The sequence below is a fragment of the Capra hircus genome, chromosome 7, assembly GCF_001704415.2.
Source record: "Capra hircus breed San Clemente chromosome 7, ASM170441v1, whole genome shotgun sequence".
Taxonomy (NCBI): Eukaryota; Metazoa; Chordata; class Mammalia; order Artiodactyla; family Bovidae; genus Capra; species Capra hircus.
The window spans coordinates 38,354,773-38,370,530 of record NC_030814.1 but is presented as its reverse complement, the minus strand read 5'-3'; the positions used below and the strand labels follow the sequence as shown (position 1 = coordinate 38,370,530).

Sequence of the window (15,758 nt, the reverse complement as noted above, 5' to 3'; positions counted from 1 at the left end):
AGGGGCATGGAGTCTTAACCACTGGACCCCAAGGAAGTCCCAAGAGGTGAGTTTTCAGTAGGGTTTGAAGAGCTCAGTTTTGGTCTTATTGACCTTTCTTTGATTTTTCTCTCATCTTTTTTTCTTTTCTATTTTCTTTAGGTTTACATGGTATTTTTTTTAAAGTTTCTTAAGTTGAAATTTTAACTTAATTTTAAATAATCTTTTTGTTTTTAATAGTAAAAGCTTCAGCTGCATCCCACAAGTTTGCATATATATTTTTTATAGTCATTCAGCAGCAATATTGCTTTTTGGCCTTTTGGCTGAAATTGCAGATGGTAAAGCATCTGTCTACGATGTGGGACACTCGGGTTTGATCCCTGGGTTGCGAAGATTCCCTGGAGAAGGAAATGGCAATCCACTCCAGTACTCTTGCCTGGAAAATCCCATGGACAGAAGAGCCTGGTAGGCTACAGTCCATGGGGTTGCTAAAAGTCGGACACGACTGAGCGACTTCACATTCACGTTCAGCAGCAATAAGTATAATTTCCATCATGATTTACTTTTGACCTCCTGAATGACATGTTTATTTATTTATTTTTTCTGAATGACATGTTTAGATGTGCATTTTTAAATTTCCACGCATGTTAGGCTGTACTTTCATTGTTTGTATTTATTAATCTAAATGCATTACTATCAGATAATAGGTTCTTTATGATGCTGATTTCTTTCAAATTCCTTTGTGATTTAGAATTTGGTCTTTAAATTTTGGGTATATGGTCAGATGTGTTTGAAAGATGCATTTTTAGTATTTGTTTAGAGCAAGATTTTATATATTAGGGCTAACTACATTAGGTCAAGTATGGTAATTTATTCAAAGCTTGATCCGTGTCTGTTTTGATAGAGTTCTATAAAAACATCATTCTAGAATTGTAATTTTTTCCATTTCTCTTCATATTCACAGGATGAGAAAGTCCTGTCTGATACTTCTGGCCATCATTTCCTTTGTTGTTACCTTTTCCTCTTCCCTACAGCCTGAGGAATTGCTAGTTTCCTATATTCCTCTAATTTCTTTCCTCTCCTTTATGTTTAATCTTAAGTTTTTAAGAATTGTAAGTATTAAGATACTTTAAGATTTAGGAGGTGCTAGACTTTTATGGAACAATTTATGGTTGTGTATTTCTCGTCCTATTCATACAATGGAGACTTCAGCATAAATTACCTACTGAATAGACTTTCCTTACCATTTTGTTGTTTCTTGCAGTTTTAGCTTTTATTTTCTTTCAGGTTCTTGCGTATTTCTTTCTTCCTTTAGTGAGGGTCTATAGAGTTTATCTAAAAATGTCTTTTTTTTTTTTTTAACCACAGGCTACTAAGAAGGGACAGAAACATGTTATATACAGGTAAGAAGGGGAAAAAAGCAAACATACAGCTGTATTATTTGCCTTTGATTCTTCTGTTTGATAAATCATTTTCTCTTGACTGAATGAATATAGTAATGACCCAGGAGATTTTCGTGGCCCTCTTCGAGAATTAAAATCAATGTTTCTCCACTGGTTGGGTGGGTGTACTTCCCTTGGGAATCTTTTTATTTATCAGTCTCAAGTGAACTATCACTTAAGTGTAGTGATAGTGTACAAATAGTGTAACTGTTTGCTTTTTGGCCTTAAGTCTTTGAAGGTAATTTCTCCACTATTTTTTTGGTTTCTATTGTTTAATTGCTGTTAATTTTCAGGTAATTTGTCCATAGTCTCTGGCAGATTTTAAGACTGTTTCTTTAATACTGTACAGTTTTACTACCAGGCACTATATCCAGATTTATTTTGATTCTCAATGATGACCTCTTCAGTACTTCTCTAAGCATTCTTTCCTTGTTATTCTATGACTTCTATTAGTGGCTGTTGGAACCATGTATTCCAAATATCATTCCTCTTGATTACATTTTCATATTTATGTGGCATTCTGCATGAGTACACAATCCTTTCCAATTTTGGTAGTATACTCTTAGCCAGTGTCCAGTCTAGAGTGGATTCCACAAATTGCATTTTTAGTTTCAGTGACAAACTTTTTGCATTTTCAAGAGTTCTAAATATTTCCTTAGCTTGGTTCAGTTCCTAGTATTAAAATTATGACTGCCTTCTTCACAGTTTCTGTTGAAACTAAGTGGTTTCTCCGGTGGTTCTGAAAGAAATTTATTTAAGCTTGACTAGGCCTTTTTGTTTTTATCACTTAGTTCTATCTGTCATGGCATGGATTGGAACTAAGGGGTTTTCAAGATGGGAACTCTGTGATCTGGAAGCCCCCTTGGGTGGCTGTTATCAGCCACTGCTTGGTCTAGCTTGGGCCAGTAGGGGGAAGGGAAGGAGTTCCACTGTAGAAGGTTGGGAATACCCTAAGCCTACTTAGGGACGTTTCTAAACATTTAATACAAATGCTCTCAGAAAGATTTGGTTTTTGCCAAGCTGAAATGGTTCTTTCCATAAAGTGGTCCCCCTGAACCCATCAATCTTACCTCGTCACACTATTGGCACAGAGGTTAAAAGGTCAAGAGTCAGCCAGCTAGGGTTTAGGCTTGCTTCTGTCTTGCACTGCTTGGGGAAAGTTTAACCTCTTTATACTCATTTCTGTATCTGTACGATGGGAATTAAAAAAAAAATACCTAACCCGTGCATATGTTGCAAAATGATTTCCACAATAAGTTTAGTAAACATCCATCACTTTGCAATACAGTTGACTCTTGAACAACACAGGTTTGAACAGCATAAGTTCACTTACACACAGATTTTTTTCCCACTAAATACATACTACAGTACTGCATGATACACTGTTGCTTGAATCTGCAGATATGGAACTTCAGATATGGTGGGACAATTGTCAAGTTGCACGTGGATTTTCCCTTGTGTGGAGGATTAGTGCTCCTAAACCCTAAATTGTTTAAGGATCAACTGTGTATGTCAAGTCATTATGTTGTACAGCTTAAACTTATCCAGTGCTGTGTCAATCATATCTAATTAAAAAAAAAATCCTATCTAATGGGCTTTGGGAAGTTAAGTAAGAAAGTACATTAAAATCATACAGGTGTATACCTGGCATGTAATTTTAAGCTCTATGTTTTTTTATAATTATCATTGACTGGTTGAATTTAATAAGAAAGCTAGCATTACCATTTTGAATTACTAAAAAGTGATATTTGGACATACTTGAGATGTTATGTGGAGACAATCTTCTAATCTTTTACCCCCAAATTAAATGGACAGCACTCCTCTGTAACATTGCCTCAAGTATGGTCAGTCAGATGTTTTCCTTGTCTCTCAGACACCCATGAATTTTGAAATCAAAAGTACCTGTTTGGGCAATACACTGCCTCATTGTATTATATGTCTTAGTTTTTTCATCCTGACTAGATGGTGAGCAAGTTGAGGCCAGCAATTTTATCTTCTCTACTTTATCAAAGTGGACCATAGGTACGAGTTCAGCATGTGTGTATTCAGTGGACAATGATAAGGAGAAAAGCAGCTCAAATCTGAATGCAGTCGATGGAGAGGAACACAATTTTTAGGCCCAAAGGGCTTGGGGGCACTTACCCAGGTCTTCATTTCCATTGCCTGGTGCAAGAGGATTGTGGCAAGGGAGATGGTGTTGATGGGTGTCCCAAAGGTAAAAACGTCGATATCAGAGTCCTTGTAGGTCTGCAGAGTAGAAACAAACAGGCAGTGTCAGCTGCCCCCATGGACTGAAGGCCTTAGTTTGGCCAAGTGATTGTAAACCATCAATGAAGGCAGGTGTCAAGGGAGGGGACGGAATGGGGAGAAGCTGTCCAGCTACCATCATGTGGAACTGACTGCAGGGACAGACAGGAGGAGGAGTGAGTTGATAGGACTAAACTCTTCAAAATGCATTTGCAGAGGAAGCCATGAAGAGTATCCCAGAGCTCTGCAGAATGAGTAAACAAAAAATTGAGTATCTACCAGGCACAATGCCAACTGCTAAAGATACTCCTGTGTCCACTTTCAAGGAGTTTAGAGTCTGCTAGGCAGGACAAATGTGGTATAGTTTAAGGGTGTAAATACTAAAATGGAACCAAGTACAAGGCATTTTGAGAGTAGAGATGAGAAATCAGCTGAGACTGTAGTAAGGGGAATTGTTTTCTTGAAAGGAGAGAGAAAAGGCAGATCAGGCAGAGGCCAAAACTGAGGGTGAAAAGTCCAAATCATCCTAGATGGAATAGTCCTAAACGGTAAGTCTGTTGATCATCTAGTAAGGGCAAAAGAGGCCTGACTAGGAAGGGTATTGTAAACCAGGAAATTCTGAGAAAGCACGAAATGCTTGCCTCCTCAATATCCATCATGTTGCTGTTTGCAAAAGAATGTGATCTAGAGACTAGGCAGATACCACTGTTTTTCCGGCACAAATTACTCTACATCTGAACTCCTTGTCTGGGAAGAATACAGATGTCCTATGCTACATACATTCTCACTCTTTAAACTGGGGAACTGAATTGAGATAGGGCTTGTATCCTGTGCTCCCTGTATTCTTATTTTATTTCAGATAAGGTAGTAACTCTTATTATCAGAACTTGGAAGCACAAATGTAAATACAAATCAAGAGGTGTAAACTCAAATACCTTCAATGTTCAAGTAAGAAGCAGTAAATGAGCGAGTGAAGATGGCTAGGCATGACACAAAAGGGCATGGTGGGGACTATGACAAACTAGAGAACAGGTGCCCTATCTAAGCAGGGTGGTGAGTCAACCCTGGATTTTGCCATGACCCAGTGTAATAACCGCTTTTAATTTTTCTGAATCTGGCAGAAATTAAGATGTTTTGGTACAGTATTCTGACTTTCTGAATATGCTGGGTAGGGTGGAGTCTGCAGGCCTCCTATTTGGAGCCTCTGCTCTGAAGTGTCCAGAAAGATACTATTTGTCTGGGATTTCATGTTAACGGGACCAGTTCTACCCTGCTGTTTGTATGGTTAGAATGGGACCATACACCTTACCAGGTAGGGGATAAAGAAACAGACGAGGCTCTGGTAGAACGCATCCGCCATGGAGATCCAGAAAGTCAGCAGGTTATAGCACTGCCAGGAAAGAACACATCGACAGTTACCACCATCCGAGCAAGCCTCTGTTCCTTGTAAGCAGCTTTCCTGTGCATGGCTGGGACCGACAACGTGGCACTTACAATGTTTCTTACCCTAGAGGCAATACAATGGAATGATCAAGAGCATAGACCTGGGAGTGACAGGACCTCAAGTCAAGTTCCAGGCCTGTGCGACCTTAGTGAAAGTCACTAAACCACTTTGGGAATTGTTTCTTCTTCCATAGGAAGTAGATAAAAACAACACCGGCTAGATTTCCTTGAGTTTCAAGAGGTCTAAATACATCTGTGCTTTGGTACCTAGAAAGGGCTCGGCTGATAATGATCATTAATACTAGTGCTAATACAAACTTGGTAAGTTTAGAGATTCTGAATAGCATCTGAAAAGGAGCTCTCAGTCACAGCCCAGGATCACGAGTTCCCAAGAGACAGCTCAGTGGCTTCGCAGATGAGCATTCTCATTTTGTGCTTTCTTCCCTGGGAACAGTGAAACCATTTACAGTGTATGTTTCTGCTACATTAACTTTTTTTAATGTTAGATACTAAAGGGATACATTATGCAGCCAACTCACCTATGGGAAGGGGACAATGAGAAGGGCCCAGGATGTAGTGCGTCATCTCCACGTCTCCCTTTCCTGAAGGGCTGGGGTTGCTAAGTTGTTCTCCACCTATCTCTGGGTGAATATGGGGCTTGGTTCTTCGCTCGTTGTCCACAAAGTTTCACCAGCTCTCAAGCACCACATCTGGCTTTGCCCTCCTTATCTGAGGTATAGAGCTACCCAAGTGCATATCCCTTTTCCCAGAGCTCCTCCTTTGAGGCCATCAGGTTCCCTCGCTGCCTCCTGCATCCAGGTTCCCAGCCTGTCTATGCTGGTCAGACTGCCTGCTGTAGGACCTTCCCAAATCCTTTAGGCCATCAGCATGGCCTCTGTGCCTTCTAAGAAACTATTTTGATGGCTTTTAGCCCCAGGGATTCCCAAACCAAGCCTTGGGGGTTCTGTTGAAGGCCTGCGAAGATCAGGTAAAAGTGATGCAGTCTTTCTGTAAGCCCTCCTCCCCTTTAACTAGCACAGCCCCATATTAATGTGTGATATAATTAAGAAATAACTAAAAAGAAAAATATCCACCTGGTCCATCACCTTAAACAGCAAATGAGAAACAGGCCAGGAACAGGGAGCAGACTTCCTGGGTCACATGGGAGGGAAGTGGCAGAGTGGAGACCAGAACACAGGATTTCTGGCCCAGTACTCCTTCTCTGACACCTCCAGGGACGAGCTGAGGGTCACCTCCCAGTCCCCCTGCCCGCCCGATCCCCTTACCTCGGAGTTCTGGCCGCTCTTGTACAGTTCGGGCAATGCCAAGAGTGTTTCCATAGAGATGTCTTTATCCAGGACTCCGAAGACAAGAGGAGGCAAGGAAGTGAAGAAGAGGTTGAAGAAGATCAGCTGCCAGTAGTCAATCATGGTGGAGCCAGAGAAGCCGCAGAAGAACTGGTACCAGAAGAGCAAGTTGACGTAGCACTGTGGGCAGAGAGCGTGGCCTTGGAAGTGAGGACCCGAGGGCAGCCATCACCAGACGCTGCTTAGGAGCGCTGACAAATAACTGCTCGGACTTGGAGCTTCAGTTCCCTCACTTGTTACATGCAGGGTTGTCTAAGGATTAGAGGTAATTCTCATCCATAGATTCTGCTATTACTATTACTACTAACCTTCTTCAGGATCTGAAGGGAATTCTATCAACTTGTAGAGTATACTATGGTGGTTTTTGGAGGCAGGGAGGACTGGCTTTGAATCCTCAGTTCTGTCATGTACTAGCTGTGTGACCTAGGACAAATTGTTTAACCTTTATGAATGTCATCTTGCCACCTTTCGTATGGGAATAGCAGTATATAGACCATGGCCCGTGAAACCAAAAGGCAGCAAGTAGTTGTGGTTAATAGTGCAGTAAGAGGAAAGACTGGAGCGTGGGCAGGATGGCTGGTGGGAGGAGAACTTCATGAGGAGGTTGACCTCAAAACCCTTTCCTAATGGTCACACAACTCTGAGGGTGAAGAATAAAATCTTATGCTGAAGTGTTGCTTTATGCTTTCTAAAGATCTTTCCACTCAAGACCTCCTCACTGGAGAAGGGCTGGGTCACAAGTATTGTCTAACATATTGTGATATGGCTTGGTGACTTGACCAAGGTCATGATAACAGCTGGTCCTGGCGTTAGAACTAGAACTCAGGTCCATGTGGCTGAGGCACAGAGGGGTAAAGGGTTTTTAATGTAAGGAATCATTCTGCAGGTTTGTGTTCAAGCTAGTATTCTCATCCACTAACTACTGGGCCAGCATTACTTTTAAGAGGCTCTCTGTTTATTATACTACTACTAGTAGTAATATTAACATTCATATTATTAATACTACAATTACTATTTGAGCTTCTGTTTGTGATGGGTGTGTGGTAACAGTATATTAGTATAAAGCACATTAGATGGCACAGTGGTAAAGGAGCCACCTGCCAATGCAGGAGACGAAAGAGACACAGGAGGTCAATCCCTGGGTTGGGAAGATTCCCTGGAGAAGGAAATGGCAACTCATTCCAGTATTCTTGTCTGGAAAATTCCATGGACAGAGGAGCCTGGCAAGGTACTGTCCATGGGGTCATAAAGAATTGGCTATGACTCAGCATGCACGCAGCACATTAGTAGATATGCAATATACATAATTTGTCCCAACAACCTAGCAAGATAATGTTATTGCTAATAATATAATAGTACTATATTATGTATTATTAAATAATATTTAACATTACTTACAGACGAGGAATTTGAGGCTCTGATATACTCACTTATCCCTTGCCTATGTTCGGAGCTAGGAAGTGGCACAACTAGCCCCTGAGTTTTCAAAGCTTTTTCCTCAACCACTCCAAGCCCTGAGTCCCATCTTTGGATAATGCCATAACAATGCTGACCCAGATTCTTTCATCCAAGAAGCTCCAACCTTTGGCTTTTCTGCCCAGATGACTAGTGGGGAGTCTGAAAGAGACCCTGGTGCTCTTAGACACACTGGACCTTGCATTTCTCTGTCGGAGGGCTAGGGTCCCCTCCATTGCTGCTCTGGGGCTTCAGGTCACCTCTCCCCACTCTAGTCCCATGATACTTAAAGGGCTTTTCTGCTATCAGTTTTTGATAAAGTTATTTCTCAGAGAAAGAGATTTGGGAAGGAGAGGGCTCAATTTTTGGGAAGGAAAGCCCTCAACAGAGAGGGCTCTGTTTCCTGGGCAGACTCTGAGTCCCCAAAACAACATCAACCATTTATACCCTTGACAGGGTGGCTTTAAGAAGAACCAAAGTGGTAAAGTCTCCTTGATACTAGTGTTTAGCAATCGTATGGGGCTTTGGTTTTTGTCTCTTGGCTCTTTGAGCACCTTACCTTGCTTCTCCCTCTCCAGCTGACTGAGAAAGACACTCAGTCTTAGTTCCATGTACACACAGGTGGCTTGAATGGCTCAGATGGGGTAACTGACTACACTAAAGTTCCTCGGCCAGTTGGGGCTGGAATTGTGACTTGAGGTTGTAGAATCTTAGGATGCCGGGGCTGGAAGTGACCCATCTACAGACGAGGCCAAGAATAGCAATGGCAGCAATAACAACAGAGACTCCTAAAGCACTTCCTAGGTGCCAGGCTCTGTACTGACCCATTCAGTCCACTTACAAGCCTTATGAGGCAGTCACTGCTATCCTCATTTTACAAATGAGGAAACTGAGCTTCAGAGAGGTCAAGTCATATGGCTAGGGTTACAGACTAGTAAGTAACAAAGTACAAGACCTAGATGTTCAGGCTAAACAATATGCTGCTAAAACACCAATGGATCACTGAAGAAATCAAAGAGGAAATCAATACATAGAGACAAATGACAATGAAAACACAATGATCCAAATCCTATGGGATGTAGCAAAAGCAGTTCTAAGAGGGAAGTTTATAGCAATACAATCTTATCTTGGGCTTCCAATCTGGCGCAGTGGTAAAGAATCTGCCTACCAATGTAGGAGACACGGGTTCAATCTCTGAGTTAGTAAGATTCCTGAGATCAGGAAATGTATTTATTTCCATACCAGTATTCTTGCTTGGGAAATCCCACGGACAGAGGAGCATGGTGGGCCACAGTCAATGGGGTCCCAAAGAGTTGGACATGACTGAGCACAAACATACATGCACAATTTTACCTCAGGAAACCAGAAAAATCACAAAGAAACAACCTAACTTTATGTCTAAAGCAACTAGAGAAAGAAGAACAGACAAAACCCAAGGATAGAAGGAAAGAAATCTTAAAGATTAGGGTAGAGATAATGAAATAGAGATGAAAGCAATAAAATGATCAATGAAACTAAAAGCTTGTTCTTTGAAAAGATAAAAAACATTGATAAACTTTTAGCCAGACTCTCAAGAAAAAAAGGGAGGGCTCAAATCAATAAAATTAGAAATGAAGAAGGATACCTGTTACAACAGACACCACAGAAACACAAAGGATCACGGAAGACTACTACAAGCAACTATATGCCAAAGAAATAGACAGATGCTTAGAAAGGTACAGTCTCCCAAGATGGCTCCACAGGCGAATCCCATCAAACACTTAGAGAAGAGCTAACACCTATCCCTCTGAACCCGTTCCAAACAATTGGAACACTCCCAAACTCATTCTATGAGACCATCATCACTCTGATACCAAAATCAGACAAAGATACCACCCACACAAATTACAGGCCAATATCACTGATGAAAATAGATACAAAAGTTAAGTCACTCAGTCATGTCTGACTCTGTACGACCCCGTGGACTGTAGCCCACCAGGTGCCTCCGCCCATGGGATTCTCCAGGGAAGAATACTGGGGTGGGTTGCCATTTCCTTCTCCAGGGGATCTTCCCGACCCAGGGATCAAACCCAGGTCTCCTGCATTGTAAGCAGACGCTTTAACCTCTGAGCCACCAGGGAAGCCCTACTGCTGTTGCTGCTGCTAAGTCACTTCAGTCGTGTCCAACTCTGTGCAGCCCCATAGACGGCAGCCCACCAGGCTCCCCCGTTCCCGGGATTCCCCCATTCCTGGGATTCTCCAGGCAAGAACACTAAAGATGCAAAAATCATCAACAAAAGACTAGCAAACCAAATCCAACAACACATTAAAAGGATCATGATCGATTCCAGGGATGCAAGGATTTTTCAAGATCTGCTAATCAGTGCGTTATAGCACATTAACAAATTGAAGAATAAAAACCATATGATCATCTCATAGATGCAGAAAAGCTTTTGACAAAATTCAACACCCATTTAATATAAAAATTCTCCAGAAAGTGGGCATACAAGGAACATACCTCAACATAACCCCACACACCTATGGTCAACCTACGACAAAAAAATGCAAGAGTATACAATGGAGAGAAGACAGTCTCTCTAATAAGTGGTGCTGGGAAAACTGGACAACTACACGTAAAAGGATGAAACTAGAACATTCTCTAATACCATATACAAAAATAAAATGGTTTAAAGACTTAAATATAAAACATGACACCATAAAACTCCTAGAAGAGAACATAGGTAAAGCATTTTCTGACATAAATCATACCAATGTTTTCTTAGGTCAAGGCACTAGAAATAAAAGCAAAACTAAACAACTGGGACCTAATCAAACTTACAGGCTTCTGCACAGTAAAAGAAACCATAAAACGAAAAGACAACCTATGAACTGAAAGAAAATATTGCAAATGAAGCAACCAATAGGGGATTAATCTCCAAAATATACAAATACATGAAACTCAACTCAATATATATGAAAAAAACAAACCACCCAGTCAAAAAATTGGCAGATATAAAGAGACATTTCTCCAAGGAAGACATACAGATGGTCAAAAAGCACAGGAAAATATGCTCAACATCACTAGTTATTGGAGAAATGCAAGTCAAAACTATAATAAGGTTTCACCTTATAGCAGTGACTGAGTGACTTCACTTTCACTTTCACAGCAGTCAGAATTGCCATCATCAAAAGTCTACAAACAATAAATGCTGGAGAGGGTGTGGAGAAAAGGGAACCTCCAATACTGTTGGTGAGAATGTAAATCAGTACAACTGTTATGGGGAACAGTATGGAAGTTCCTTAAAAAACTAAAAATAGAACTTACTGTATGATCCAGCAAGCCAACTCCTGGGTATACATCCAGAGAAAATAACTTGAAAAAGATACATGCATTCAATATTCATTGCAGCACAATTTACAATAGCCAAGACATGGAAGCAACCTCAATGTCCATCAACAGATGAATGGATACAGAAGATGAGGTATATATATACACAATGGAATGTTTCCCCAGCCATAAAAACAATGATATAATGCCATTTACAGCAACATGGTAATAGAGATAATCATACTAAATAAAGTCAAGAGAAAGATAAATATCATATAGATCACTTATATGTGGAACCTAAAAAATGATACAAATGAACTTACTTACAAAAGAGAAATAGACCTATGGATTTTGAAAACAAATGAAAGGTTATCAAAGGGGAAAGGTGGGGGGAGACTGGGATTAACATGTACACTCTATATAAAATCCATAATCAACAAGGACCTATTGTATGGCACAGGGAACTCTGCTCAATAGTCAGCAATATATATAAGAAAATTTGGGAAGGAGTGGATAGGATATATGTATATGTCTGAATCACTGCTGTACAACAGAAACTAATGACATAATTTTACATTTATAAACATAAAATTATAAACATTATAAATCAACTATACTCAAAAATTAAAAAGAAATAATCTACTATATTATTAGATTATCTAGGCACAGAAGGGCCGAAGGAGCTACTTCACATTCAAGGTCAGGAGGGGTGACCTCGTCCAAGGTAAGGAGCAGCATCTGTGCTTTGCTGGAGCAGCCCTGAAGTGATACCCCATGTCCAAGGTAAGAGAAACCCAAGTGAGACGATAGGTGTTGCTAGAGGGTATCAGAGGGCAGACACACTGAAACCATACTCACAGAAAACTAGTCAATCTAATCACATGGACCACAGCCTTGTCTAACTCAATGAAACTAAGCTATGCCATGTGGGGCCACCCAAGACGGGTGGGTCATGGTGGAGAGGTCTGACAGAATGTGGTCCACTGGAGAAGGGAATGGCAAACCACTTCAGTATTCTTGCCTTGAGAACCCCATGAACAGTATGAAAAGGCAAAATGATAGGATACTGAAGGAGGAACTCCCCAGGTCAGTAGGTGCCCAATATGCTACTGGAGATCAGTGGAGAAATAACTCTAGAAAGAATGAAGGGATGGAGCCAAAGCAAAAACAATACCCAGCTGTGGATGTGACCGGTGATAGAAGCAAGGTCCAATGCTATAAAGAGCTATATTGCATAGGAACCTGGAATGTCAGGTCCATGAATCAAGGCAAATTGGAAGTGGTCAAACAGGAGCTGGCAAGAGTGAAGGCTGACATTTTAGTAATCAGCGAACTAAAATGGACTGGAATGGGTGAATTTAACTCAGATGACCATTATATCTACTGCTGCAGGCAGGAATACCTTAGAAGAAATGGAGTAGCCATCATGGTCAACAAGAGTCTGAAATGCAGTACTTGTATGCAATCTCAAAAACAACAGAATGATCTCTGTTCATTTCCAAGGCAAACCATTCAGTATCAGTAATCCAAGCCTATGCCCCAACCAGTAACACTGAAGAAGCTGAAGTTGAATGGTTCTATGAAGACCTACAAGACCTTTTAGAACTAACACCCAAAAAAGATGTCCTTTCCATTATAGGGGACTGGAATGCAAAAGTAGGAAGTCAAGAAACACCTGGAGTAACAGACAAATTTGGCCTTGGAATGCGGAATGAAGCAGGGCAAAGACTAATAGAGTTTTGCCAAGAGAATGCACTGGTCATTGCAAACATCCTCTTCCAACAACACAAGAGAAGACTCTACACATGGACATCACCAGATGGTCAACACTGAAATCAGATTGATTGTATTCTTTGCAGCCATAGATGGAGAAGCTCTATACAGTCAGCAAAAACAACTGGGAGCTGACTGTGGCTCAGATCATGAACTCCTTCTTGCCAAATTCAGACTTAAATTGAGGAAAGTAGGGAAAACCATTAGACCATTCAGGTATGACCTAAAATCCCTTATGATTATAAAGTGGAAGTGAGAAAGAGATTTAAGGGACTAGATCTGATAGACAGATTGAACTATGAACGTCCTGATGAACTATGAATGGAGGTTCATGACGTTGTACAGGAGACAGGGATCAAGACCATCCCCATGGAAAAGAAATGCAAAAAGGCACAATGGTTGTCTGAGGAGGCCTTACAAATAGCTTTGAAAAGAAGAGAAGTGAAAAGCAAAGGAGAAAAGGAAAGATATAAGCATCTGAATGTAGAGTTCCAAAGAATAGCAAGGAGAGATAAGAAAGCCTTCCTCAGCGATCAATGCAAATAGAGGAAAACAACAGAATGGGAAAGACTAGAGGTCTCTTCAAGAAAATTAAAAATACCAAGGGAATATTTCATGCAAAGATGGGCTCAATAAAGGACAGAAATGGTATGGACCTAATAGAAGTAGAAGATATTAAGAAGAGGTGGCAAGAATACACCGAAGAACTACACAAAAAATATCTTCACAACCCAGATAATCATGATGGTGTTATCACTCACCTACAGCCAGATGTCCTGGGATCTGAAGTCAAGTGGGCCTTAGAAAACATCACTATGAACAAAGCTAGTGGAGGTGATGGAATTTTAGTTGAGCTATTTCAAATCCTGAAAGATGATGCTGTGAAAGTGCTGTACTCAATATGCCAGCAAATTTGGAAAACTCAGCAGTGGCCACAGGACTGGAAAAGGTCTGTTTTCATTCCAATCCCAAAGAAAGGCAATGCCAAAGAATGTTCAAACTACCACACAATTGCATTCATCTCACATGCTAGTAAAGTAATGCTCAAAATTCTCCAAGCCAGGCTTTAGCAGTATCTGAACCGTAAACTTCCAGATGTTCAAGCTGGTTTTAGGAAAGGAGGAGGAACCAGAGATCAAATTGCCAACATCCGCTGGATCATGCAAAAAGCAAGAGAGTTCCAGAAAAACATCTACTTCTGCTTTATTGACTATGCCAAAGCCTTTGATGGTGTGGTTCACAATAAACTGTGGAAAATTCTGAAAGAGATGGGAATACCAGACCACCTGACCTGCCTCTTGAGAAACCTATATGCAGTTCAGGAAGCAACAGTAGGAACTGGGCATGGAACAACAGACTGGTTCCAAATGGGAAAAGGAGTATGTCAAGGCTGTATATTGTCACCCTGCTTATTAACTTATATTCAGAGTATATCATGAGAGACGCTGGGCTGGAAGGAGCACAAGCGGGAATCAAGATTGCTGGGAGAAATATTAATAACCTTAGATATGCAGATGATACCACCCTTATGGCAGAAAGTGAAGAGGAACTAAAAAGCCTCTTGATGAAAGTGAAAGGAGAGTGAAAAAGTTGGCTTAAAGCTCAACATTCAGAAAACTAAGATCATGGCATCTGGTCCCATCACTTCATGGGAAATAGATGGGGAAACAGTGGAAACAGTGTCAGACTTTATTTCTTTGGGCTCCAAAATCACTGCAGATGGTGATTGCAGCCATGAAATTAAAAGACACTCCTTTGAAGGAAAATTATGACAAATCTAGATAGCATATTCAAAAGCAGAGACATTACTTTGCCAACAAAGGTCAGTCTAGTCAAGGCTATGGTTTTGCCAGTTGTCATGTATGGATGTGAAATTTGGACTGTGAAGCAAACTGAGGACTGAAGAATTGATGCTTTGAACTGTGGTGTTGGAGAAGACTCTTGAGAGTCCATTGGACTGCAAGGAGATCGAACCAGTCCATTCTGAAGGAGATCAGTCCTGGGTGTTGTTTGGAAGGACTGATGCTAAAGCTGAAACTCCAGTACTTTGGCCACCTCATGCGAAGAGTTGACTCATTGGAAAAGACTCTGGTGCTGGGAGGGTTTGGGGGCAGGAGGAGAAGGGGACGACAGAGGATGAGATGGCTAGATGGCATCACTGACTCGAGGCACATGAGTTTGAGTGAACTGCAGGAGTTGGTGATGGACAGGGAGGCCTGGGATTCATGGGGTCGCAAAGAGTCAGACACAACTGAGCAACTGAACTGAACTGAATCTAACATAAAAATGTGAAGCTGTACTAAATCTAAATATAAAAAAGAATTCAAGATTTCTGACCTTCTCTCTTGGACTGTTACTACCATATCATTTTACTGCTCCACCAGGGATTTTCAATTAGAGACATATGCACAGTACACCCATATAGCTCAGTGGTAAAGCATCCAGCTGCCAATGCAGGAGACATGGGTTCGATCCCTGGGTCGGGAAGACCCCTTGGAGTAGGAAATGGCAACCCACTCCAGTATGCTTGCCTGGGAAGTCCCATGGACAGAGGAGCCCGGTGGCCTGCAGTCCATGGGGTCAGAGTCCAACGCGAGTGAGCGCACGTGCACGTCTGCACAGCGCACCAGTGCTGCTTCCGTGCTGGGCCTGTGTTGACCCAGGAATGTCTGTTACTGGTCCATGATACAAAAGTGAAAGTCAGCTTTTAGAAACTTATATAAGCAATCTGACAGAGTCATTCAT

General features: G+C 41.3%; 1 protein-coding gene across 2 annotated transcripts in view; it reads right to left on the bottom strand.

Annotated features, from left to right (window-relative positions):
- Positions 1-15,758, bottom strand: part of ATP10B (ATPase phospholipid transporting 10B (putative)) — a 332,336-nt gene that overhangs the window by 15,844 nt on the left and 300,734 nt on the right. For both annotated transcript variants that reach the window (XM_018050084.1, XM_013965740.2), the window contains 3 exons: positions 6,398-6,598; positions 4,978-5,058; positions 3,564-3,668 (listed from right to left, as the gene is read on the bottom strand). In XM_018050084.1, the coding sequence (XP_017905573.1) occupies positions 3,564-3,668; positions 4,978-5,058; positions 6,398-6,598 (387 nt within the window). The remainder of the gene's footprint in view (positions 1-3,563; positions 3,669-4,977; positions 5,059-6,397; positions 6,599-15,758) is intronic.